The sequence below is a fragment of the Astyanax mexicanus genome, unplaced genomic scaffold (genome assembly GCF_023375975.1).
Source record: "Astyanax mexicanus isolate ESR-SI-001 unplaced genomic scaffold, AstMex3_surface scaffold_37, whole genome shotgun sequence".
NCBI lineage: Eukaryota > Metazoa > Chordata > Actinopteri > Characiformes > Acestrorhamphidae > Astyanax > Astyanax mexicanus.
Window position 1 is genome coordinate 1,066,956 of NW_026040047.1, and position 27,842 is coordinate 1,094,797.

The following is a 27,842-nucleotide window of genomic DNA, read 5'->3' on the forward strand; positions in this document are numbered from 1 at the left end:
AGTGGCTCGTCCTCTGTATCTACCCTTATTTTGGGCATGGTTTTCTTTAGTCCAGTCGACCTGAATTAAAGTTAAATTCAGTGAATATGAATTTAAACTAGCTGCTTGGTTCTGTGGAGCCGCTGCACCAGAGAGTCATCTCTGAACCTGATATATGCAGCCTTATTCTTTGCCCGTTTGTTTACTTTTAAGAAACATGGCGTAAGCTCTGAAGGTTAATACAGGGGTGATGTGGCCTATTTCTGTACAGAAACTAACCTCTGCTGCTCCTCCCCACAGCTGAACTACAACATCTGTTTGTGGTGAAGAGGCACGGCCGCAAAATGAACACTTGTAGCTCGTGCAGAAACACATTCTTTGTGCTTGTCTACAGTCCGACCAATAGTAGAAGGCTAAAACTAGAAGCATCTGTAAGACGGCGTCTCATTTTTTCTTTAAATTATATCCCCAAAGGTTATACACACCCAACCTATACAGACCCTCTACTCTCTTCAGAATCGCTCTTCGCCTGTAATTACCGTAAAGCCGTGAGTGTACAGAGTTATACATAGCATCGGCTGAGTGTACTCCATACGCAGGTTAAATACTGACCCAGAGACAGAGATTTGCACTGTATGTACAAACAGAAGAATTGTACTTATCCCTTTTTATTTGTACTTTTGCATGAGTATATGCTGTATTTGAGCTGTATCCTGATCATTTTTACAGCATATCTGAACATTCTCAGTCAGTTAGTTCAGTAAGTTCAGTACAGCAGCTGTAATGATCATATGTGCTAATATGAGTTCCAGTTTATGGTGGATGGGTTAAAGGGCAGAAGTTTATAAAAATGAACCCTTCATACCTACAGCCTGTAACTGTGTGAATGTAAATGTGAAAGTTAACAATATATTATTAGAGAATACAGGGAGAGCAAACCACTTCTGACCTGCTGTGTTCTGAATACTGATTTCAATCAATCAATAAATGAATCAACCTTTATTTATTTTTACTCGGTAATACATGTACCCTCACTTTCAGTGCAGCCAAGCATTTATAACTTAAAGGGACTTAGAAATAAATTAAAATTAAAATCGTAGTTAGAAACTAGAAGTTTAAAAAGCAGATTTTTGTTCTGAACTCTGATTGTTTTGAATGCAGTATTTAGGTTCTGATGTGTGAATTTAGTTAATGTGTGTCTATCTTACTGTTTTTCTGCTGTTTTTCTGTTTTGCCTTCAGAGGAATCTTCTTCTACACTCAAGGTGGGCTCCTACATTTTGATTGGTGTGGGCTCTCTCTCCATGCTCATGGGTTTTCTAGGATGCATTGGGGCCATCTATGAGATCCGCTGCCTGCTGGGACTGGTGAGACTGCTTCAGTATGCCATGCTCATTGTATGAACATTAAATATGAATTAGACATCAACAAAAAAAAAAAAAAAAGAATTCCATGTTTGTTCCAGCAGGATATAGATCAGGCTATTAGGGGTGGGCGATATGGCCCTCAAATAATATCACAGCCAACATGCAACATTCCAGTCATTTCAGTTTGATATATCTAATTACTGATGGACACAGTAATATTTCAGGATTGAAATGATGTTTATTGTACTAACAGAAAATGTGCAATATGCATTAAACCAAAATTTAACCGATGCAAAAGTATGGGCACCCTTATCATTTTATTGATTTGAATACTCCTAACTACTTTTTACTGACTTACTGAAGCACAAAATTGGTTTGGTAACCTCATTGAGCTTTGAACTTCATAGCCAGGTGTATCCAATCATGAGAAAAGGTATTTAAGGTGGCCAATTGCAAGTTGTTCTCCTATTTGAATCTCCTCTGAAGAGTGGCATCATGGGCTCATCAAAACAACTCTCAAATGATCTAAAAACAAAGATTGTTCAACATAGTTGTTCAGGGGAAGGAGACAAAAAGTTTTCTCAGAGATTTAACCTGGCAAAACAAAAACATAGTTAAAAGTCTTAAACATATTTCAACAGCATATTTCATTTAAATTTTAATTGTTGAATCTTTAACAATATGGACATATTTCACAAGAGTGACAAATCTTACATTTTAGCTGAAATATTTTTTTTCGATTAGAAACTGATATCAACAAAAGAAAGACTTGACATTGTTGAAATTAAATTTGCATGCATCTTCACAATGCTTTGAAGTGGATATAAAAGCCTCTTGGCATTAACATGATGTGTGTGAGTTGGATTTATGAGGATAATAGCAGTGTATTTGCTGAGCTGGGGTGATGGGGATAATCCGGTGAGGGTCTCGGACCCTCTGCATCCCTAAATAAGCTTTACTGTTGAGAAGTGGCTCTGCACTGTTTGACCCAGTTAAGAAAGAGTTAGGTTTGACCAGCTGTTACTCCCTCAGTACTCAGTACATGCTGAGAGAGGGATAATGCAGCGCTGCACGGCTGTACTTCCTCATTAAAAATACATAAACACTTAAATAAGTATGAACTCTGTAAACGTGCTGTGTGATCAGTGTGATGAACTGACTCTCATGTCGTGTGGGTTTCTCTGTCTGGCAGTACTTCACCTGTCTGGTGCTGATCCTCATTGCCCAGGTGACAGCGGCTGTGCTCATTTACTTCCAGAGAGATTTGGTGAGTATTACGATCATATAAAACTCAGCCAGACTGAGAAAAGAATAATCAGCTTCTGTACAGATAAAACCTTACTGGTATTCATTGAATAAATATGTAATTTTGTGTCTTTTACGTTTTATGTGTCAAAAACCCTATCCGGACGGGATTAGTTTATCAGGGGGAAGTCTGTGAAAAACATTTCACTCTTTTACTCAGTGATAAAACTCCTGCATCCGGACTGCAATTGAAAAATGAGTAGCAGTGAGTTTTTAGGCTTTTTCAGTCTCCGTTTCCACTCGCTGTTGTGTTTATGCGGATCTCCGTGGAAATGTGCGCCCAAAGTGCAGCAGCGAGGAGACCAAACTCTAAAATCTAAAATTACCGGAGGAGCAAAACAGTTGATAATTCAGCCTGTAAGAGGACGTCTGAGAAAAACACGTACATGATCGTTTCAGACAGGAATTAAATCACAGAGAATATAAAACCCCCATGAAAGAGAAAATTACCCCAGGAACTCCTGAGAAACTAATCCCATCCGGATAGGGCTTAAAAGTATATTTTCCTCATACACTGTATGTGTTTCAGTAAATATTCTATATGTCATGTGACGCAAAGGAAAAGGATGTCTGGATAATAGTGAGAAACGTTTTAATGTCAAGTACAAGCCAATTACAAGTAGTGCTACTCCACCCAGAAGGAAGCTGCCCTTTGCTTATGGGTAAACTTGAAAATATAGGACATTTGGAGCTGTGTATCAACAGACCTGTTTGTTAGTTTATTTAGTTAAATTTTAAGTTTAATTAACTCAAGTTTACAGTAAACATTTCTGAAAGATTTTAAGTTAACCGCTTCCAACGAAGCCAAGGGAGCTTTGGTAAGTTTGCTAAGGCTGTGCTCCTCACTATTAGGATTTCCTGAAAAAAATGGAAAAAATTTAAAGTAGTGTTCTGGCCTGGAAAATTAGCCTTCATGACATACAGGCTGTGACCGAAATGGCTGCCTACTCCCTCATTAGTGTTGCGCTATGTAGGGAGATACTAATAAGTTCACTAATTAGTGGTAAAACTGGAGTGAATCATTATCATGCGCCAGCACCGGTTGCAGAAACACACACAGGTGAGAGGGGGGTGGAGTCGTGTTTAAAACTCCATAAACACACTGAACTGAGCTCTGAATTAAAGCTAGTGAAGCTCTGAGCTGATCATGAAGTTATTTATCAGTTTGTTATATTACGCTGTTTAGAAGATGCAGCCGGTGTACGCTGCTATTTTTAAGGTTTTCTTCATGTAGTTCAGTAATGTAAATTATTTCTTTTTTTCATTGCTTGCAAGATTATTTTTATGTACTGTTTTTTACGTTTTTGTGTCGTGTGTCCAATGATACAAGGCACAAAACACATAACACAAACATGCAGATAAACTAATTTAAATATCTTTTTTTGTAATTAGTGATATTTAAGATATTTATTATATTTTAGTAAAGATCATGTAGGAATAAACCCTGTAATATTGTTAATATGACGAACATCAGCTGTTTGGGTGGTTTTCTCAGTAATTTTGTGGATTTGAAACACGTTTTACCCTGTGAATTGGTTTTATCTGAATCCCGCTGTAACAATCTGGCAACCCTGGTGGCTCGCTGTCCGCTCCGTTTCTTCGGCTGTCTGTTGCTTAGTAGCGAGACCCACAATGCATTTTGGGACACATTCAGCTCGCTTAGTAAGCAGCAATATTTACTATAAATCATGATGCATTATGGGAGTTTTTAGTTCCCCTTAAAATCACGCTCGAATCCCCCCTTATGATTCGGAAACTCAAAGAAAAATGGCTGACATACTCAATAGTGCCCTAACTAGTAAATAGGGAGCCATTTCGGTCACAGCCTTAGTCTTTTTTTTTTTGGAGAGGTTCGCTTGTGGTGAGAACGTGATGCGATCTTGATCCGACACAGCTATCAAATATACTGCTTTTTAATTGAGCTAAACTGCTGATAAGGTGCAGTTTAATCTGATATATTAGACAGATTATATACTGCTTTAAAGAAACACTGTCTCTGCTGCTCCATGCTGTTTACACACCATGTATGTGCAGTGTTCACTGCTTACAGCTGCACGACTCTGTTTAACCTATCTGCACCTCGCGTTTCATTAAAAACGCTGTGTTTAAAAGTGCAGCATCAAATTTTCTCCTCTATAAAACTGTGCGTCTTAAGAAAAACAAGTGCGATTAATCTCAGTTAATCACAGAATATTGCTCTGATTAATCTGATTAATTGTTTTATTTATTGACACCACTACTTAAAATACATGTTGTGAGGCTAGAGTGTTAACAGCTGGATAACACTAAATATAATAAACACAGAGTACAATAAATAATACAGGACACACTCAGATCTCAGATACTTTTCCATGTAAGTGAATGGTTTAATTACAGTATAGACTAGTCTGCAGTTACACTGTGTATATAGTATAGAAACAGAAAGTGACAGTGAGAGCTCCATTCATTTAGAGCAGGACTGAACAGCAGCTCTTCTGCTTTCTTTGATGCTTTGTTTTTTCTGATGTTGAGACAGATTGCACTGTCATATCACATTCCTCTGATCTCATCTACACGAGCTGATTATCTCTATAAACTTTATAAAAGTGTGGACTGTGTGCCCCCATTCACTTCTACTATAACATTTAAAAGCCAAACGATAGATAAAGAAAGCTGCCATGCTGTCTGCATTTGTGCATATTACTGTGCAGGGAGTGTGAACAAGAAAACCTGATTACCACACACAGCGATGACTTCACACACCAAGTCTGCACACCAATATCCTGTTTACTGTCTCCGAATCTTTTTTTACATTTCTGTCTGTTCAAGATATCACGTCACTCAGTATTAACTATCTATGAACCCACAGCTGACAATTACATCATTGCCACACTCCTTTAAATATGACCAAATAATTCAAAAATGCATTAATAAAAGTATAAGACGCACCAGATTTTAAGGCGCATTATCAGCGACAATAGTAAGGAACTGTGGTATTGCCATTTTTCAATTTAAATTCAGCAGGTTTTGCCACTGGGACGCCTAAGTAAACAAAACTGTAAAAAATCAACAAAAAAAAAACAGGTCAAGTCAAACAAGCTCTGGAAGTTAAGATTTCTCTCCTGAAAACTGTTTATTTGGGTGAGTAAAGTGCTTCTGTTTATTTACAGTAAGCTTAGATTTCCAGTATTTTAGCCCAGATGGCAGCAGCGCTAGCCATGGTTAGCAGCACTTAGCGCTAGTAAATGCCCGACAGCACTACACTGAGGAACTCTGAGTGTTGTGGTATCAATGGTTCTTCCCACATAGCTTGTCTTAACACGGTGAATACACAGACTACAGTCTAATCTACTCACCTCTAAATAGCGAGCAATTACCGTGGTTAGCAGCTAACACTAATGCTGCTGAATTAGTGCCAGCTGGGTTAAGCAGTAGGCTTTAGGCCAATAATATGCTTATCAACTTTTTGGCCCGTTTTCCGCACTACAACTGTACATTCTTGCCGCTTATCAACTGTTTGGCTTTTTTTCCACACTACAACTGTACACTCTCGCCAGCTATCAACTCTTTGGCTCATTTTCCGCACTACAACTGTACACTCTCGCCACTTATCAACTCTTTGGCTCTTTTTCCGCGCTACAACTGTACACTCTCGCCACTTATCAGCCCTTTGGCTTGTTTTCTGCGCTACAACTGTACACTCTCGCCACTTATCAACTATTCGGACCCTTTTCTGTGCTACAACTATACACTCTCGCCACTTATCAACTATTTGGCTCGTTTTCCGCGCTGCAACAGTACACTCTCGTTGCTTATCAACTCTTTGGCTTGTTTTCTTGGCTCAAATGCACAGCGGCTGGTGCACAGCAATGGAGACTTTAGAAGGGCTCAATAACCCATAGTAAAACCAGAGTGAAGTATCTGACTGAGCGTGCTCTGTCTGACTGAACATAACCTTGAATCGGATTTATCCGCTCTGAAAGGAGATTGTAATTTAGTGCAGTTAATGCTGGAGGGTTCAGCCCTTCATGTTGCTTATTGAGTGTAATTAAACCTGTAATTTCTGAATAATAGCGTTAGCTACACGTTTAACGCTTATCCCCCAAAGCCGCTACCTGTATGGCCAGTCCTGAGGAGAATGGAGCTGAGGCCTTTGCCTGGACATGCTCTGTTTTTCTCCAGTAATGGTTCACCACAGGGCAGGGTGGCAGAGCTGTTCTCAGAACTGGGTGAGGTTCTGTTGCTCTCGGCATGAACGCCCAGCTATTCACTTCATCTCACATCTCCCATGAAGTATTTATGTTTATGCTGTAGAGATGTTTGCTCAGTTTTATACAGATCTGTTTCTAAAGGTTCCTGTTCAGCGCTTTCTTTTCTAATGAAGCTGAATTGGAACAGTGTAAAGTATTATATTAATCCAGTGGAATGAGTCCTTTAATGTGTTCCTATAAACATGATCACTGTGTTGGTTTTTGTACTAGATATTACTAAATAATTACTGGAAGTAATGATTGTTTTTCTCTCTTTTCTCAGCTAAAGCGTGAGATTTCCACTGTTGTGAACAAGATTCTTGTGGGTTATACGGGTCAGAACAAGACAACTGAGCATGCCTGGGATTACCTGCAGAAAACGGTAAGAGATGTCTGGACTTTTTCCACAGCTTTTGTCTGTGATATAAATCTGTATTAAAGGAGACGTCCTCCTCTTCCTGTCTGCTTTTGGACTGATGTTGCGCTGGTGTCTCTGTGGTGTATTTTGGTAAAATGAAGATCAGATGTCTCACTTGTTTAAAAACTGAATGTTGAAAAAATACTAAAACTAGTGTGCTATTGTTTTCAGATGACTGTACAGGTTGCTTCATTTCTGAAGTCAGTGGTAATAGGCATTGTGTGTTTTTTAGATGTTGTTGTCATGGTAGACCTCAGTATTGTAGATAGCACGCTGATAATAGCGAGAGGAAAGCCTGAGAACTTTACACTGAGCACAAAACAACAACATGGCTATAAAAACATCAGATATACAGCGAGGTCACGGGGGGAACATACAGTGGGAGCTTGAGGGACCACAGCTGCTCCATATAATGTATTTTTCACACTATAAGGTGCACTGAATTATAAGGCGCCCTATCAATAAATGTCTATTTTGTGGTCTATTTTCATACATAAGGCGCACTGGATTGGTGGTGGGGGGGCAGGGGGGGGTGTATGGCACACCCCTAACTGAGATTTATTATGATATTAGCTAGCGGTAAATGTGCAGGCTACAGTCCGATATACTCACCTCTGGATGGCGAAAGATCTTGCACTTAGCATGGTTAGCGGGTAATGCTAATACTGCTTCAGCAGTGCAAGCTGGGGTTAATAGCAGGCTACAGGCTGATAATACTTGCCTCTGAACTGTAAAAGAGCTAGAGCTTAGCTCGGTTAGCAGCTAATGCTAATGCTGCTCCACCAGTGCTAGCCAGGGTTTAGCAGCAGGCTACAGGCTGATAATATTCACCTCTGGATATCAAAAGCGCTAGCACTTAGCACGGTTAGCAGCTAATATTAATACTTCTGCAGTCTCTGTGCTGGAGAACTAAACTGAAACTCCTGTGTAACTCTGTACTTCAGCAAAGTGACTTTATTGCTCCTAATACCTGACTGATAGAATTCATATATAAGGTGCAGAGACAATTTTTGGGAAAATTAAAGGATTTTAAGTGTACCTTATAGTGCATAAAATACGGTGAATATGAAATCTAGTGAAACCACCACTCACTGTGCTAAATAAAGGGTTGAGATTGGAACTGTATATGAGACAGACGTGTTATATCTCTTTCACTCAGAAGATGCATCTAGTGTTAATTGTATGTTTCTCTTCCTCATTCTAAGATAATAAGACGTGTCTGTCTCTCTCTGTCTCCTCAGATTCAGTGCTGTGGATGGACTGGACCGTCTAACTGGACTGAGAATGTGTGGATAAAGAACAGCTCGCAGATTCTGTATCCGTGCTCCTGCAGGAACGAGTCCATTCCTGGTTCAGAGGTTCAGGAGAGCGGGCTCTGTCAGAGTCTGGTTCCTGAGTGGCCCGTCTACACTAAGGTACATATCTGAACAGTAATATCTTGCAGATAATGATCGCTAGGCAAAAGCAAAAGGTCAGGTGTTGAATTAACTCCCACAGAGCTGATTTCAACTCTTTGCCAGGATTTGTATAGCTTCACACTCTGGAGTTAAATCAACACTTTGCACTCTAAAAAGTGATTTTGTGTTTTAGTGAGAAATGCTAATATTACCAAATTGAGTGAACTTACCGGTCAGTACAACTCAATAAAGTGAATTTAAAAAACTTAAATCTGAAAACTTAAAAATGTTTGTTGAGCCAATGAAAAATGTTGGTTCATACAGCTTTCTCATAGGCTACTTGCACCTTGTATTTGCATATTGGGTGTGGCCTCTCCCTTACTTACCATCTTGGTGTTGTCTGTTGCTCAAAGCTACCTGATCCTGGGCTGCATTAGTGTAGTATATATATATGTGTAGATTGCCAGTACTCAGTGTTGTAGGGTGTAAGAGCCAGTTACCTTTATTCTGTGTTCCTGGAGCTCACAATATGTTGGCTTAGATCTGCAGAGTTCACTCTTATGCTTCCCCAGTATTAAGCTGTCGGTATTGGCAGTTCTATAAAAATATCCAAAGTATTTTGAGAATCTCTGTGTGTGTATGTATATATATTAAATAAGCTGTTCGTTAAGCCCCAATTCTTGAAAAAAAAACATTTGAATTAATTAAAGTATTGTTCTGTGAACAAAACTTAACTGAATAAACTCAACTGATTCAAGTTATTATCTAGCTTTGACTGAGAGAATTTGAATTAACTTGACATGTTATATATTTACAACTTAACTGAGTCAAATCGAAATGATAACTTATGATAACTCAGTTAAGTTGAGCCATTACATATTTTCTTTGCAAGAATATTAGACGTAAAAAAGAAATGTACAGAACTAAATAAAAAGACCGAACAAACATTAAGTGTTTGCCCTTGTATTCTCTTTTCCTCCCTTCAGTTTTTCTTCCATCCTTCTCCTTACTTCTCACTCCTCTCCTTCCCTTCATCTTCCCTTATTCTTCCTTCCTTTCTTTCTTCTCTTAACCCCCCCCCCCCCTTTTTGTATTTTTTCCTTTGAAACCCCCATTTAGCCCCTCCTCCCCCCTCACTTAACTGAGTTTTGTTCTCACAACAATATAACTATATAGCTATATTAACTCAACAGTTTTTTTCAAGTATAGTGGGCTTAAATAATTTAGTTTATTGAATATATATATATATATATATATTCTCAACATATTTAGCAGTATAATACAGTAAACAGAGTTTACAGTAAGTCAACTTAATGCAATCACTAGGAATCCAGAATTAATGTGAATTATTATAAACTACAGCACTGAGACCTGCCAATCTACACATATATATTACATGTATTATTTCCTGCCAAGGATAGGGAAGCTTTGAGCAACAGACAGCACAAAGATGGTAAGTAAGGTAGAGGCCACACCCAATATGCAAATATATGGTGCCAGGACCCTATAGGAACGCTGTATGATCCAACACTGTAGAAAGAGCATTTACTTCATAAAATTAGTTCTTTTGACTAAAACACTAAATCACTTTATAGAGTGTAATGATTCTGATCAGTGAGTTTTGTGATTTACCAAACACCCTGTACCCCCTGAGCTTTTTCATATGGTTATTATTATTATTCAGGATCAGATCTGGGTATTTCACTGAATCCCGTTATGTTCTGTGTGCAGGGCTGCATGTCCAGCGTGGAGGACTGGCTGCTGAGTAACTGTGGAGTTATTCTGGGAGTCTGTGTGGGAGTGGCAGTGCTTGAGGTACAGATCTGCTAAAAGTCTTAGGAAACTTGCAGCATGTAATATCATTTCCATGCAGCTCAGCAGTTTTACTGAGCAGGGGGAGTGGCCTGTGTTCGTTCAGCTGCACAGATGAGCAGAAATATGTTAGAAAATATAAATATGAACACCTTAGTTTATATTAACATATTTTACCATCTTGATTTATTATCTCAGTGCTTTTGGGTGCATGCTTAATTTCTTGTTTTTTGGCAAGTACCACATCTTCACGCTATACAGAGCACTTATTCTTTCATTTTCCCATAAATCGCCAGCGTGCCTTGTAATCCGGTGCTCCTTATGTATAAATTCTATCAGTCAGGTATTAAGAAGCAGTAAAGCCACTGAAGTACAGAGTTATACAGGAGTTTCAGTTTAGTTCCCCAGCACAGAGACTGGAGCAGTGTTAGCATTACCCACTAACCGCTATTTCCCCGTTCAGAGGGGAGTATTATCAGCCTGTAGCCTGCTCCTAACCCTGGCTAGCACTCCTGGAGCAGCATTAGCATTACCTGCTAACCACGCTAAGCACTAGCTCTTTTATCGTTCAAAGGTGAGTATTATGTTTAAACAAGCTACATGCTTACTGTAAATAAACTGAAGAGCTTTTCTCACCTTAATAAACAGTTTTCAGGAGAGAAATCTGTGTAGATTAACATCCAGCACTTGTTTGACTTTAATAGAAAGTCTTTTTTATCACAGTTTTGTTTACTTAGCTTAGCTTTACTTAACTCAGTTACCCCCCCAACCACCCAGCGGCGAGACCTGCTGAATTAAAAGTTCTATATATAGCGCTTTTCCACCAAAAGAACGCTGGTTCTTGCACCAGTCCCATTCGGACTTATAAGAACCGCAGTGTTTTCCAGTGAACCGGTCCGCGTTTTCACCAGTTTTAGTGGAAGCGTCAAACGTCACATCGGTAAACGTACCGGCGGCACTATTGGTTGATGTGGACGGAGTCGGAGGGCCAGGGCTGCACTGGTCCGTTGCTGTGGCCGAATTCAGCTCCACTTAATTTTGAATCTTTTTCAGCCTGTTTATCACTTGCTCTTTAGTGTGAACACATCCTGCCCGAGATAAATCCTCCTCTAGTTCACCGTAGAGTTTCTCCTTCCTAGTTCTTCCTTCAATTTTATTCTGAAAGCCCGGAGAAACGGAGAACATCAAAACACGGCGAACCGGTTCAAATTACAGTTCCACGTCAGTGGAAAAGCACTAATAGTGTCTCTTAAAATGCGCCTTACAATCCAGTATGCCTTATAGTGCAAAAAATACGGTAATGAAATATAGATATTAACAAAAAACATTTTGTGTGTGTGTGAGAGGAAGAGAGAGGGAGAAAGAAAAAAAAGAAAAAGAGAGCACTCACAATTCTGTTTTTGTTTTTTTCAGTTTCTGGGAATGATGCTGTCCATGTGCTTATGCAAGAGCGTCCAGCAGGAGGACTACAGCAAAGTACCCAAATACTGAGAGAGCTGGGACCACACACACACACACATCCAGAATGGGCATATACACACCCCCAAACACACACACAAACACCGTAAGACAAACAGTTAAACCAGGCTGTACTTTATTTTCCTGGAATCTTACCCGGTGCAGGAGGGTTTCTTTTTTTCTTTTCATCTAAAATAACTGTTGCTGGGGTTCTCGACGGTCTACAATGTATGTTTCATATTGTTTGCTTTATACAGTATTAATCTTTTTCTTATTTTTTTGCTTGTTGGTTTATAGATTTTAAAATGTTGTTTAAACCGTTTTCTGACTGTGAGGGAGGTTCAGTGTTACGGTGGTCCCAGGATTTTCAGGACATATCAATAACTAGATACTGCGCCAAGTATAGCACTTAATAAGAGGGCTCATGATGATATTTATGCAAACGCTCTGGCATGTTTCCAGAGAGGGTATTTAAGTACAGAAGAGTTAATGTAGTTTATCATTAGTATGGCTGTAATGTATAGATACAGCTCTGTAAAAAATGAAGGTCGCACTTCTGTTTCTGAATCAGTTTCTCTGATTTTGATATTTATAGATTTATATTTAAGTAAAAGTAACATTGTTCATTAATTAACTATAACTATAAACTACAGACAACATTTCTTCCAAATTCCAAATAGAAATATTGTCATTCAGAGCATTTATTTGCAGAAAATGAGAAATGGCTGAAATAACAAAAAAAAGATGCAGAGCTTTCAGACCTCAAATAATGCAAAGAAAACAAGTTGATATTCAAAGTTTTAAGCTTAGAAATCAATATTTGTTGGAATAACCCTGGTTTTTAATTCTCCTCCACCAGTCTTACACACTGCTTTTGGATAACTTTATGCTGCTTTACTCCTGGTACAAAAATTTAAGCAGTTCAGTTTGGTGGTTTGATGGTTTGTGATCATCCATCTTCCTCTTGATTATATTCCAGAGGTTTTCTATTCAATAAAATCAAAGAAACTCATCATTTTTAAGTGCTCTCTATTTTTTCCAGAGCTGTATACAGTATGTACATTATTTGAAGAATGGATAAATAAAAATACACACAACACAGTATTTAAGAGTCTGATGGGTCTTTTCTGTTACCACAAATCATGGAGCTAAACATGGAGCCAAAGCTCTGAGACAGTGGATAATCATTAATCATAGGATTAATCAGTGGTTCCTGACCTTCGTCCTGAAGAACCCTCTGTTCATCCCCATCACAGTACCCTCAAATTAGGACGGGGGAGCTGTGAGCAGAGTAAACCCTAAAATGTTCAGAGGGTTGGGTTCTCCCGTACCTGGGAGTGGAGAGTCAGGGAGTCTCTGACTGGTTATTTTCCATTATTTTAATGGAACTCCTTGTTGTGTGTGTTTCTGCTGGAGTATAAACATGAGTTTAGCCTGTGGCTTCTGTCTTTCACTTGCGTAACACTCTTGTTGAGACATGCTTGGGTTAATGAATCAAGGTACAAATCGTGGAGTTGTAGTTTAGCTCTGACTGTGACTGGGAGTTATTTTATATTCAATACTAAAACCGAATTTTGAAAATTAAACTGTATCATTTTTTAAATAAACTTTTTTTGGAGTTTCTTCAGGTTCAACTCTGTTCATGTTTCTCATGTGTTCTGATGTTGATCAGTTTTAATCACAGCCGAGGGTTTGTAGAAAGCACCTGGCTGCTATTAATGTCTTTATTCCTGAATAGAATTATTCTCAATGAAAAAGCAATGCCTTATATAGAAGATGAACATTTTATATATAAAACCGTTATATATAAATAATGTAAATCAAAGTTGGTGATATAGCATTATTATATATACATGATTGCTCTCCTTGTTTGATTATGACAATGAAGATGAAGGCTTTTTTATTTTAATAGAATTTGGTTTATTATTATTATTTTTTAGAATTGCTCCAAAAGTATTTATACAGCAGTAATTAAACAGAATTTGATCAAGTGTTTGTGTAATGTGTGATCTTTGCTTTTGTCTTTATTTGCTACAAGATAAAGATCTTTAAGTTAGGATTTTTTATTTACGCAGTTTTACAGAGAGAGATCCAGGTCTGAGACTCTTATTTTTTATAAGACAGACTGCAACAGAAAAAGAAAAAGTCCCGCAGATCTAGAAGAGGAACCTTAAGAGGAAACAAGGCTTAAAATAGGAACTCGCTCTCTAGACGACACAGTTAGTGTAGAAGCAGAAAAGAGGATGAAACTGAAGTCTGTGCAGGACAGTCAGTCACGTGCATGAATTACTTTCTTACACAAAGTTGCAGAAAATTAAAAGCTGCAGTTTCGGCAGGAACCAGTAGGGGGCAATAAAACAAATGAGATAAATAGTTTTAAGAGCAAGACAAAAAAAATCACAGGTAAGAAAATCAAAGGTCATTCAAATGATATTAACAGATGATTAAATATAACCTAACTAAGCTAACTAAACAAAGATAACTAAAAAAACACTCCAAAATAATAAAAAACTATTTAACTATCTAAAATCAGCTAAAACAATATCAGGCTGTATGGAGCTGGTTAGAGATTAGGTTTAACATGATTAGTGATTTAAATGGCTGTGATTTTAAAGGTATTTTTAAAAGTATTAAGATCAATTATACAGCAGAAACTATAAAATTATATTTATTGGAAAGCCGGATGGATGGATGAGTGGATGGATGGATGAATGAAAATATGGATGGATGGACAGATTAATGGATGGATTGATGAAAAGCTGGATGAATGAATGGAAAGCTGGATAGATTGATTTATGAATGAATGGGATCCTGAATTCGATGGATGGAAAGCTGGATGAATAAATAGATCATTGGATGTATGGATGGGTAGACAGCTGGATGGATGAATGGATAGAAAGCTGAATGGATGGAAGGATGAATAGATGGATGACGGAAAGCTGGATGGATTGATGGATGGATGGAATCTGATTGGATTATTGCATTATTTTAAATAAAAGCTGGATGGATGGGTGGACAGATGGATGTAAAGCTTAATGGATGGATGGATAGATGGATGGATGGATGGATGGATAGACGGAAAGCTAAATTGGATGCATGGATTAATGGATGGATGTGAAGCTGGATGGATGGATTAATGAATGTATGGGAAGCTGAATCGATGGATAGAAAGCTGGATAGATAGATAGATAGATAGATAGATAGATAGATAGATAGATAGATAGATAGATAGATAGATAGATAGATAGATAGATAGATGGCTGAATGGACGCATTAATTAATACACTAAAAAAATAAATCTGAGCGTTAGTAAATGTAACGTAATTAAATCTGTGATATTAACAACAAAAATATGTTTCTACCTTTACATGAATATATCTAGTTTTTAATTACTCCACGTTTGTTCAAAATACAAGACATTGTGTATTTTTTCTTTAATATAATTTATTTATGTAATCCCAACTAATCTTTTTAGGTCCACCTGCACCTGTTATATTTACTAGAGTTTTAGTCACTACCTGTATCAATGCTCTTTCTACAGTGTTGGTTCATGCAGCTTTCCTATAGGCTCCTGCTACCATATATTTGCATATTGGGTGTGGCCTCTCCCTTACTTACCATCTTTGTGTTGTCTGTTGCCCAAAGCTACCTGATCCTGGGTGTGCAGTAATTATAATATACATGTTTCTAGTGATCACAGTATGCTGACTCTGAACTACAGAATTCACTCTTTACCCAGTTTACTCCTGTATTGCTCCATTATTATACTGTTAAATAATAATATTCTAAATATGTTGAGAATACCCATGATTAACTTAAAATGATAAGTTATGTAAATATTACTAAAGTTTTATTAGCCTGAAAGTGTGTGTTAAAATAAAGATGAATTGTTAGTTTATTTAACTAAACAGATCATTTTTTAAAAGGACAAATTAAACTGAAGTTGAGTTAACTCAGTTTTTTAAGTCAGCAGTGTACAGGAGAAAATTAAGTTGACAATATTTAAATTTCCCATGTAGTGTCAATGGACTCTAAGTTGACACTACCTGAAAAAGTATGTAAGCACTACTGGAGAAAATTAAGTAGTAAATACAATCACTACTCTTGCTTGATCTACCTGATTATCTGATGCAAAAAGTTGACATGATTTTTTAAATAGATCAAGCACGTTATTTTTTTCAGAAATGAAATGAAACGCTATATTTACTTAATCTAGCTATGTCAACCGGTCCCACAAAACTTGGTTGCTTAAATTAGAAAAATTATATACAATTAATTGCAACAATTTATTCTAAGTAAATCTAACAAAATGGTTTTAATTAAATGCAACATCATGGAGTTATGTTGGATTATTATAACATTGTTGTCTTGAATTCTCTGGTTGAATTACCTTAACAAGATTAAGTTTAATTTACTGAACGTAAATAAGCTATATTAATGTTTTAGGTTCATGTTGATTGCATTTAATGACTGAAGCCTGGTTTGCTGCATTTAAGGCTGCAGGTTAAATAAATACAACTTAAGTCACATTTATTTACCTGCACTGTAAAAAAGATATTAATTGGCTCAACTTAACTTTCTTTTTGCTTTGACTTCTTGCTTTGTGAAACATAACATTTTAAGTTAATTCAGCTTAACTGAGTCAAAGCTAAATGATAACTTGAATCAGTTGAGTTTTGTTCATACAACAAAAAATTAATTAACTCAACATTTTTTTTCAAGTTCTGTGGACTTGGCTCGACAAGGATCCAGAAGCACAGCCTAACACTATGTTCATGGTCCATTGCCTCAACTGCCAAGTAACAGACCTACCAAAAAATAACCTATGAACAAACAGAATCCCTCCTTAATCTAAGCTCTCTTCCTTTAACTATGGCAACAACACACTTACCTAAGCACAATCACACACAATAAATCACATTATAAGTTGCGTGAGCAGAACACAGCAACCACTACCATCCGATACTGGCTCGACAAGAATCCAGAAGCATAGCGAACTATGTTCATGGTCCGTGCCTCAACTGCCAAGTACTCAGACGTCTGCAAAAACTCATGAGACAAATTATTACAAGAACAGCAAGACCACACCAATCCCCTTCATTCATCAGGCAGGCACCTTCCTTCCTCAGTGTTTCGCTGAATTAGGCCCACGACACCTCCAGAAGGCTCAACAGTGAAGTCTGCCGTCCCAGACCCACCCCCCTCCAAGCTTGCTGTAGAAGCACAAACTCATTCCCTTCCCCACACAGCCTCAGCCCTTCTGAACCACAACCACTGACTAGATCTTTCAGCTACATCTGACAACTCCTTCACTACTGTCCTCAGCACACGACCTCCAATTCCCAATTCAGACAGCAGGCTTGTGGCAGACTTCGCAACAAAGCCTCTAGTACCTACCTCTACCGGTCTAATATACGCTTGCCACCCACGCTCTCTCACCTCAGCCACCAAGTCTGTATACTTCAGCCTTTTCCTTTCATAAGCTCCATCTACCTCGTCTTCAAACGGAACAGTCAGCTCTATAAAATACACTATCCGCTTACTTTCAGAGTACAACACTACATCCGGCCTCAAGGTTGTAACCAGAATGCACTCTGGGATCTGCAGTTTACTACCTACATCCACTAATAACTTCCAATCTCATGCATCAGCCCACTTACCAGCAGTTTTCAAGCACTGTGCTGTTTCTCCACTATGCTGCCCCTCACGCACAAACGTGATTACCCTACTGCAACCTACCACGGGCATGTTATTAACTTCTAACCGTTTCTTATCAAGTTTACCTGCAAGAGATCTAAGTACCTGATTATGCCTCCATGTGTAGCGCCCCTGGGATAGACTCACCTTACATGCCGACAAAATGTGCTTCAGCGTGCCACTTCCTGCACATAGCTTACAACTTGGATCCTCACCCACCCACTGAGCAAGGTTTTGTGGTGTTGGCAGAACATCATATGTAGCTCCCAAAAGAAACTTTATACGACCTGTGTCCAATCCCCATGACTCTTGCCAGAGGCAACGCGGCACGCCCAACCATGTCCTTATAGCCTTGTTCATAACCCTTTCTAACCTCTCAACCTCAGACATTGGAATATCATAAACTGTTAGTGGCCACCTTAGACGAGGCAACAAACCAAACTGCAGACACCACAATTTTAATTTACCTGGCAGAAAAGACTTATCAATTCTATTAATGGCCTCCACCATTTCTGTCCTCAACCCTTCCACCTGCTCTTTATCATTCAGTGCTGCAGTATACCACCTACCTAAACTCTTAACTGACTTTTCCAATATATATGGTATGACTTTCTACCTCCATCATGAACTTTTCTTGTATCAACTTCCCTTTAACGATTGATACTCTCCTAGACTTGCTCGGTTTAACTTTCATCCTAGCCAGCCCAAGATTATCATTTAACTTCCCTAGTAGTCGCCGGGTAAATGGCACCCTGGTCGTTAATGTTGCCATATCGTACATGAATGCCCTAACTGGTGGGAGCCGGGTGCCATCATGCAGCCTCTCCCCACTTAGAAGCCCTAATAATCACCTCCATTGCCATCGTAAACGCTAACGGTAAAATTGTACACCCTGCCATTATACCTGTTTAGTATATTATCATTATTTAACTGCCAATACTGACAGTATAATACTGGAGCAATACAGGAGTAAACTGGGTAAAGAGGGAACTCTGTAGCTCAAAGTCAGCATACTGTGATCACTAGAAACACAGAACAGTAAGGAGAGGCCACACCCAATATGCAAATATATGATTTCAGCATAATCCTTTATGTAATGAGAACAATATCAGTGTTTCATTTCTTAGAGTGTATTTTAAATACCGTGTTGTTTTGTAGGTGGTTCAGACAGAAGTGGCAGATAAAGAGAATGAGTGTTAAACTCACTCCTACCTCCTTCAAATGAAATGAAATGAAATGAATGAAGACCTGAAAGGAACATTTAGTATCGATTGCAGTCTGATAAGAAAAAGAAGAGTCAGGATACATATTAAAAATAATGATTAACTCTAAACACCCCTGAAACAGACCCTGACTCTGGTGTGGACAGTGTTAGATGTTGCAGGATGGGAGGGGATGCAGATCTGCTGTGTTTAGTGATCTTCTGTCCTGTGTGCGTGCGTGAGTGTGTGTGTGCGTGTGTGTGTGTGATGTTGAATATGTGAGCTGTGCAGTGTTTCTCTGTGCTGCGCTGCTGAGCTCATGACCCAAATTCAGTTTCTAATGAATAATGCAGAAACTCTCTTTCCCTCTCAGCTCTACTGATTCCTCCAGTACTGCTCTCATCTGAAGCCCAGTAAACACACAGTCCAGAAGAGATCAGACACCCCAGACAGACAGCAGCATACCCCACAATCTTTATTATCAGCAATACAGAGTGTAAAAAAACTTTTACAGTACAATTACTTACTATTTTAATAAAGTAACCTACTAAAATGTAAATGTTTGGGGTCTTACATTACCAGCGAATTACTGTAAAATTGCAGCTACCCATACTTATACTTATACTTATACTTTTACTGTAAATTAACAGTAAAATACTACCCTGTAAAAATGAAGTTGAAAAAAAATCAAAATTTTAGTTTTGAAGACACACCCCCCCAGTTGTGGAAACAATAAACCTTTAGTTCAGATAATACATTTTTCATATGTATATAAACTTTAAATATTAAGTAAATAAGCAATAAAATTATTAGTTTATGTTTTTAGTTGGTCTAATTTAAGTGCTATGAAATGTGTATTGCAAGTTCTGCTGACTTTTCTTTAGGATCAACTAAAAGAATTAAGTTGTTTTTTTTGATTAATCAAATATTTATGTAGTGGCCAACACTATATTTTTATTTCATTTGTATTTATTATCAGTTTTTAAGTATTGCAGTAATGCAGATATGATCAGTTGAACCCAGACAGTGCGATGTGTGAATTGCCTGCAGCTGCACTTTGGGCTCGACTGAGTTTTTTGCGCTGGAGTTTTGAAAGGGGTGGTTTTGACAGTTTGAGGGCGGAGTCAGAGTCACCTCCCTCTTCACAAAGCGCATGAGCCAAAAAAGCACCCGAGAGGAGAAAAATGAAGCTTGAGAACAACATTTTCTCGTTCAAACCATTCACTTTTTTTGTCTTGCTAGTTTCACATTTGTGCTCCCGAGAAGTTGATTTATACATCCAAAATATTAAAACATGCTGGTTAACTTTTCACAACTGACATTAACATGAAGCCATAGCGCTACTCTTCAACACTAACACCACACAGATAACTGTTATATAACACATACATAAACCCATGAGAAGCAGCCTGTGGAGAATGACTACACATTGATGGTGAGTAAGAGATGGGAGGACACGCCCAATATGCAAATAGCCTGATCAACATCAGGTGAAAACCTCTCCAGAGAACACAGATTATTTAGTTTTTTACGTTTAACAAGAATTTTGCTAATGTTGGATGGTCTTCTCTTGCTGTGCGTTGGGAAACACATTGGTTTATTTTCGTTTTTAAAGCACTCTCTGGCCATATGCCGCCGTACATCTCACCAAAAACTTGTTAAAAATAACACAACCTACCAGACTCGCTCCAGTGACTGGATCACCCTTCAGGTACCGAGAGTTTTAACTAAACTGGGAAAATCTGCTTTTAGCTACAGAGCAGAACCAGCGAGCTGGAATTCACTACAGGAAGTTTCTGAGACTCTTTCTATGGTGTTGGTTCATACAGATTTCCTATAGGCTCCTGGCACTATATATGTGCATATTGGGTGTGGCCTGTCCCTTATGTACCATCTTTGTGTTATGTGTTGCCCAATGCTTCCTTATCCTAGTCGTTCAGTGGCGTAATAGATGTGTTGACTTCTAAATCTCAGTGTTGTAGATTGTAAGACTAAGTTTCTGTTGTTTTGTGTTTGTAGTGAGCACAGTCTGCTGTCTTAGAACTGCAGAGTTTTCTCTTGTTCTGTATGAGTATTGCATTCTCAGTATTGGCAGTTCTACAAACAAATGCTGGGAGTACCAATATGTAATAAATAAACTAAATTATTTCTGACCTTGGTATGTGACACACAATTGTTGAGCTAACAAAACTTTTGTTGTGTGGACAAAATGTTATATATTTACAACTTAACTGAGTCAAAGTAAAATGTTGGCTTCACTGATTTAATATGAGCCAATTACATTTTTTTTTAGTCTAAAGAAATTAACACTAAACTGAAAAAAATAAATCTGAGCGTTAGTAAATGTAACGTAATTAAATCTGTGATATTAACAACAAAAAATATGTTTCTACCTTTACATGAATATATCTAGTTTTTAATTACTCCACATTTGTTCAAAATACAAGACATTGTGTATTTTTTCTTTAATATAATTTATTTATGTAATCCCAACAAATCTTTTTAGGTCCACCTGCACCTGTTATATTTACTAGAGTTTTAGTCACTACCTGTATCAATGCTCTTTCTACAGTGTTGGTTCATGCAGCTTTCCTATAGGCTCCTGCTACCATATATTTACATATTGGGTGTGGCCTCTCCTTTACTTACCATCTTTGTGTTGTCTGTTGCCCAAAGCTACCTGATCCTGGGCTGCATTAATTATAATATACGTGTTGATTGGCAGGTCTCAGTGTTGTAGAGCTGTATGTCAGCACTACTGGAGAAAATTAAGTAGTAAAAACAATCACTACTCTTGCTTGATCTACCTGATTATCTGATGCAAAAAGTTCACATGATTTTCAGTGTATAACAAATAAAATATATGGCAGGTAAACCTTACTAAAGAATTTCAAAACTACTACTTTTAAGTGAATAATAAAAGGCACAGGAGAATGTGGTGCTACACTGTTGTATTAAAATCTACTAAGACACACTGAGTAAAATCAGTGAATTAGATAAATTAGGGGTGGTGGACATGCCAATTGTACAAATAAAGGATGTCAGAAGCCAATAGGAAAGATGTATCTTTTTGTGTAACATACTAAAAATATGTTTTTACTCAGCTGTTTAATTTAGGTAATATTTACTATAAATATGGATTAAAATCTACACTATGAACTCTTAGAAGTCAGAATCTATCAATATGAATAATAATCAGCAGAGTGAAGTTAACAGATTGTAGTCCAGCTCTGATGACGTGATCAGCTCCAGTCTGTCTGATCAACAGGTTCTTATCATGGTGTTGTTCAGCTCTATGTCCTTCATGAACACAGCAGACAGTCCTTGTGTTTCACATAAGAATCAGACGGTCCTTAAGTGTCCTAAACTCTCTGAGAAGACGAATCAGAGTAAAGGAGTGGATGGAAAGATCTTCTGAGTCGTATCTATCTGAGGAGAAGTTTCCAGCACTGTACTGTCTTTTAGTTCATTTACACTGATCCCAGAACAGCAGTGAAGTTTCTTTGCCACTCAGACTCACGCTGTTGATGAAAACACTCTGACCTTGCTTGTTACGTTCCCACTGTTGGAAATATAGTATAGAGTGAATAAAGGTGTGGGAGCTGTAACAACTGTAGACAAAACTACAAGACAAGCACTGTAAAGGTAAGGGCTAGGGGCAGAGGAAAACATGGACGGTCCTCAAAAAAAAACATTCTACACTAGGCTTTACAAAGAAAATCTAATCTGACTAGACCTGTTCTATCTTTCTAGAAAAGAGGAGAAGAGAGAATAAAGAGATTAAATACTCTTCACAAATTAGCCTAGCATCAGATAGAAAACTAAAAACACAGGGGGAGCAGCACCCAAACTCAACTAATGAGCCAGTGTAGGCTAACAGGGAAACTTCCTGACTGTCCCGCCCCCATCTGGACCAGCAGAGCTCTTTGATTGGCAGAGTGGTAGAGGGTTGATTCAAAGTGACACGGCAACCAATTAGAGAGAGAGAGACAGGTAAAGAAGCAGAGAAAAACACAACACAAAGAAAACAGCTAACCTCCAGGAACTTGTGTCATTGGTCATAAAGATCATGAAGCTAAATTATTAGCTAAACATATTGCTAAATAATAGACATTTAATAAGGAATAAGAGGAAGCGGCTTCAGCATGGGTGGAGTTCTAGCCCCATAATGCACTGTGGTGTCTCTTTAAATCTTTGTGCTGCAGTTATTGTTGTATTTACAGTTATTACTCTTAGTTACTGGGGGGTATTCCAGAAAGCTGGTTCAACAAACTCCAAACCTAACCCTGAATTCCGAGTTGACTTACCTCACCGCTTCATACTCCGAGTTTTCAGTTCCACAGCAGCTGATCAGAGTTAGGTTACTCAACTCTGATTAGGTTAAATCATAGACTGTATATAAAGATGGACGCCGTGTCGCCGTTCCCATTCATTCAATGAAAATGAAGCCAAAATCTTCCTCCATTTTGGCGATTCAGAGACCAGAGTCTGCGCAGTACAGACCAGAGGAGGGAGAAAGGCTGTGGAGAGACCGCCTACTCATTTAAATAACCCCGCCCCTGCCTCGCGGTCACAGACTGCAGAGCGGGGCGGAGCGGAGCTGACGGTCTGTTACTGGTCCCGCCCATAAGCAGCCCTTTTACCATAACCACACCTTTTTTGAATAGAGCTGAATAAAGTTTTAAAAACCGAATTCTGTGGGGATATAAAAATGTAACAATATAAGCAGAGGTTACACTAGCTGCTGCATTTAAATAATGGAGGTAGAATTACAGTATATTAGAAAAAACGTGATTGAAAGTTGTTCTGTTTTGCCATTGAAACCTATGGGGATGGGTGGAGTTACCTGCAGCCGAACAGCAGGGGGCGCCCGACCTGTAGTGGCTTCACTTTTAAGAGACGATGCTCTGTCCAGCTATATACAGTCTATGGGTTAAATTCAGCTGAAGTTCACGGCTACCTACAAACAGGCATTCTCAACGGAGCGCTGAAACAGGGATTGACCATGAAAATGAATGAGGGAAAGAACAAGGCATCATATTTCACCCCCATTGAGCAGGAAATATTAATATCTGCGTATGCAAAGTATTAAATCATAGTCTGAAATCATATTCAGGCATAAAAGCAACAAAGCAAAGGGAGTCAGTTTGGGCAAAAATAGCTGACAGAGTCAATGCGTGAGTTAACATAAAAATTAAAAACTCACAACAATGCACTTAGTCAAAAAACATGGAAAATATTTTAATTGTTGTTTAATGTAATTGTGTAGTTGTTATTATATTTAAACATTTTTATTTAACTTAATTTGTACACTTTTCTTCTTTTTTAAATTAATTTAGGTGTAGTCCAAGTGGGATTAAACGCACATGGCAGCAAGTGAAAATGAAATATAAAGAACAGTCCACAGTGGTATGACTTAACTACCTAATATTGTTACTTTTATCAAGCTTAGTTTGCCCTACAGTTGATTCTGGTTTTGTAGCTAATAGGAAAAAGGCTGAGGTAAGAAAATCAGGAGGGGTGCCACCACCGCCACCTTTTACCCAGGCAGAGGAGCTGGCACTTTCACAGAACAGCTGGAGGCCCATCACTCATGGAATCATTAATGGAGGAGAAAATAAGTTTGTGTAATGTGTTAAATATTAGTCCCTTTATTTTTTTTAAGTAGTAAATTTATGATCAGTACTTGTATATTAATGCTGTGGAAGGATTTTGTTTTTACATAATCCCCTTCATTTAAGGCAGGTGCTTTAATTGGAACGTGGGTTCCATCCATGCATCCAATGACTCTTGGAAATCCTAAAATATTATTTTAATAATATAATTATTTATTTATTATTTATTTATTTTATCAATATCATTTTGCAGAGCTACTTATCTTCCACTTCCCAGTTTTCTGATAATTTTGTAATCTTTGTTATAAAGACAACCCTGCAATTCTGTGGAATTCCTCTTTAATGTTCATTAAAGTCTTATGCCCAGGAACACCACAAAACTGCACAACAACTGTTTTAAAGTTAGGCATACTTTAAAAGGCTGATCCACGATGTGGGATATTTTAAATGTGTGGCTTTAAAATATTGTTTAGGTATAACATTGACTGTGAGGAAAAACGGTAAAGTTCGAGGAGAAACTAAAAAACACGTCTAATCTGGGTCTAATTACTCGTTCAGGACGGAGAGCTCTGCGAATAATTTGCGCTTCAATATCAACTGGATCTGTTTGCATGAGAAAAGTGGGCGTAACCCTGAGTTCGGAGTAAGCTAACCTGCCAGCGAGCAGGTTAACTTCAGAGCGTAAGTTGCTATAGTAACTGACTCAGGTTCTCTCTAAGCTCGGTTTCTGGTATGAACTGTTTTATATGAAGCATAATCATCAAAAAATGTATTGCAAATCTGAAACCGCACCTTTTTTTGCAAGGAATATAGGTGCTGCGTATTTCACAAAATGTATTTCACATTTATAACCATAGTTATTTTTATGCCCAAAACATATGTTAATATATTGTTCCAATTTCAAATAGGTTTCATATAATTTTGCACATAAGTTTTTACTTTATATAGCCATACAATTAGGATACGACAATAAAGCTTATTTTTTTACATTAACAAATAATTATACATTTCTTGTTGGCTTTTTATTGCATCTGTCAAAAATAGTTGAGGCTGCACAAAAAGCAAGGGGTTAATTGCGATCACGTGAAAAGTTACAATACTGAAAGATGGAGGTAAAATAAACACAAAGTTTAATAGAAATCAGCTCTGAACCCCCTGATTTCAGCTGACTCCACCATCAGCTCAAATTTAAAAAAATAGGAGGGGTAGTTTAGGAGAGGCACTGGGTGATGTATGGGTTTCGAAGCGGGGCAGGAGGGAGAGCTGATTGGCTGAGTGTGCCTCTGATAGCGGTGAGACGCAGATGATTAGATGTCAGCAGGGGGGGAGGGGTATTATTGGTAGACTGATCTGCATATTGTGATGTATCATTCACACCTATAGCACAGTTAAACCTGAGAGGAGCTGCAGAGGCAGAAATTACCACAATAAAAGTGAGAGGGTACTGACTGCAGCCTGCGGAACGCGGACTTGGACGTCCAACGCGTCCAGCCCCGCCCACTTTGTCAGCGTCATGCTGTCAAGTCCCGCCCACTTTGGTCACCATCGTGTCTTAGCTCCGCCTCTAAACAGAAGTAAACCTTTTACAGGGCAGTTAGCGGTTGTTTTTATTCTGATTTATTCAGATGTTTAACCAATATACAAACATTGTGCATTTTTCTATCGATTAATAATACATTAATCTGCCATTTTGGCAAAGTGGGTGGGACTGGACAACATAATGTTGACAATGTGGGCGGGGCTGGACGCACTGGACGTCCATCTCTGCCTTCCAGCAGGCTGCAGTCAGTAGTAGTTGGGGATAAAAGGGCTTTTAAATGTTTATAAAAGTTATGATCAGGACTGGTATTTTATAGGTCTTTAAACATTTTCATCATGTCTGAATTTTGATAATATGGAATTATTGAATAATGTTTGTAAGTTCAAGTTTTTTTTTTTTTCATTCCTTACTCACCATCAGTTTGTAGTGCTTTGTTTATGTAATATATATTATAGGTGCATAACTGCTTACCACTACAATCAGACTCCTTTGCAAATGTTTCAAAAAAAAGTATCTCAATTCATTTCATAGCCGACCTATGCAGAGCATTTGACCCGCAGTTCATTTTGACCAGAGAAAAGGTCATAAGAGGGTGGCTTCAGGATACCAGGTCTCCCTTCTTGTCCCGGATGTGGTTGGTGGTGAGCATTACCAAGCGTGAGCTTTGGAACGCTCGTACTGACCTCAGCCGTAGAGGGACAAACCTGGAAACCGAGGGAATGTATAGAAGAATCCGTGCTGATCTGTTTTTTCGGATGGAGTTAGATGTCATCTGGTGGGGGTATTACGCAGCGAAGGAGAGGTGGAAGGGCCTCTTCGAGCTGTAGTTCCCACCGTCGAAGAAACACGACTTCATCCTGTGATTCTATGAATCATTTTTTGGTTTTATTGATTTTCTGCCTTTTAAATTAGAAGTGGTTTTAACTGTTATTTTGATTTGTTCGTTTGCCCAGGCACAGCCTACACTTGTATTAGAGGAGTGAATTTAAAAGAAAATATATTTTAATTTCATTTAGATGTTTTTTGCATATCTAGTAGTAAGTTATTTTTAGGGGTATTTTAGATAATAAATTTTGTTTTAATTTTTTATGGGAATGATGAAAGAAGAGTAACCTAGTGTTAAAATACATACTGGTGAAATGATTTCTGACCCAAAAAAAAAAAAAATCTCAATTCATTACTCTTTGATCGCTTCTCAGCCTTTTGGCTAAGATCAAGTGTAGTATCTGTTCTTATCAGTTTAATATCTGAAGAGGACGTCGGCTGTTCTTGGGCTTAGTTTTAGAAGGAGTTCGGAGGAGACTATATGTGCAGCTAGTGGGTGGCCTGTCCACCACTGCCGCAAGGGTCTTCCTCGAGCTTCTTTTTATTTTCTTTTATTTTTTTTTTTTAAGTTTTTTAGATTAACTCTCAGCCCTCCCGGATGACAAGAAACAAGAGGAAGTCTCCGCCGAAGATGACGACCGAGAGAGTGCCTTTCATCCGGGAGGCCCTGTTTTCGGCGCTGGGGCTTAAACCGGAGGACCTCGTCTGTGCCCAGCGGAATAACGCCCTTGAGTTGAGAAGTCCAGCCCGGGGAGCGTATGGTCCGGGATGAGCTGGGAGTTTGGAATGGGCGCCGCTAGTATATCATGACTTTTAAGAAGAACGAGGATGGAAGTTGGAGGTACCCCCCTGCTAATTTCTCGCTTGGTGGGAATAGGCGGTACCTCTTCATCAGAGGGCAGCCCGCCTTCTGTAGGGGGTGCCTGAAGTATGGACATCAGGTCGAGGGGTGCAGGGATGTTGAATGTAGAAACTGCCTGGGGCATGCACTTGACCCGG

At 38.4% G+C, this 27,842-nt stretch overlaps 1 protein-coding gene and 1 pseudogene across 1 annotated transcript in view; both read left to right on the top strand.

Moving 5' to 3' along the window:
- Nucleotides 1-13,955, top strand: part of cd82b (CD82 molecule b) — a 33,746-nt gene extending 19,791 nt beyond the window's left edge. Inside the window, exons 4-9 of the mRNA XM_022664361.2 lie at nt 1,221-1,345; nt 2,538-2,612; nt 7,163-7,261; nt 8,539-8,712; nt 10,426-10,509; nt 11,920-13,955. Of these exons, the coding sequence (XP_022520082.2) occupies nt 1,221-1,345; nt 2,538-2,612; nt 7,163-7,261; nt 8,539-8,712; nt 10,426-10,509; nt 11,920-11,997 (635 nt within the window). The 3' untranslated portion in view covers nt 11,998-13,955. The remainder of the gene's footprint in view (nt 1-1,220; nt 1,346-2,537; nt 2,613-7,162; nt 7,262-8,538; nt 8,713-10,425; nt 10,510-11,919) is intronic.
- A 13,250-nt stretch (nt 13,956-27,205) lies between these two features.
- On the top strand, nt 27,206-27,326 carry LOC125793578 (U2 spliceosomal RNA; annotated as a pseudogene).
- The last annotated feature ends 516 nt before the right edge of the window (nt 27,327-27,842 follow it).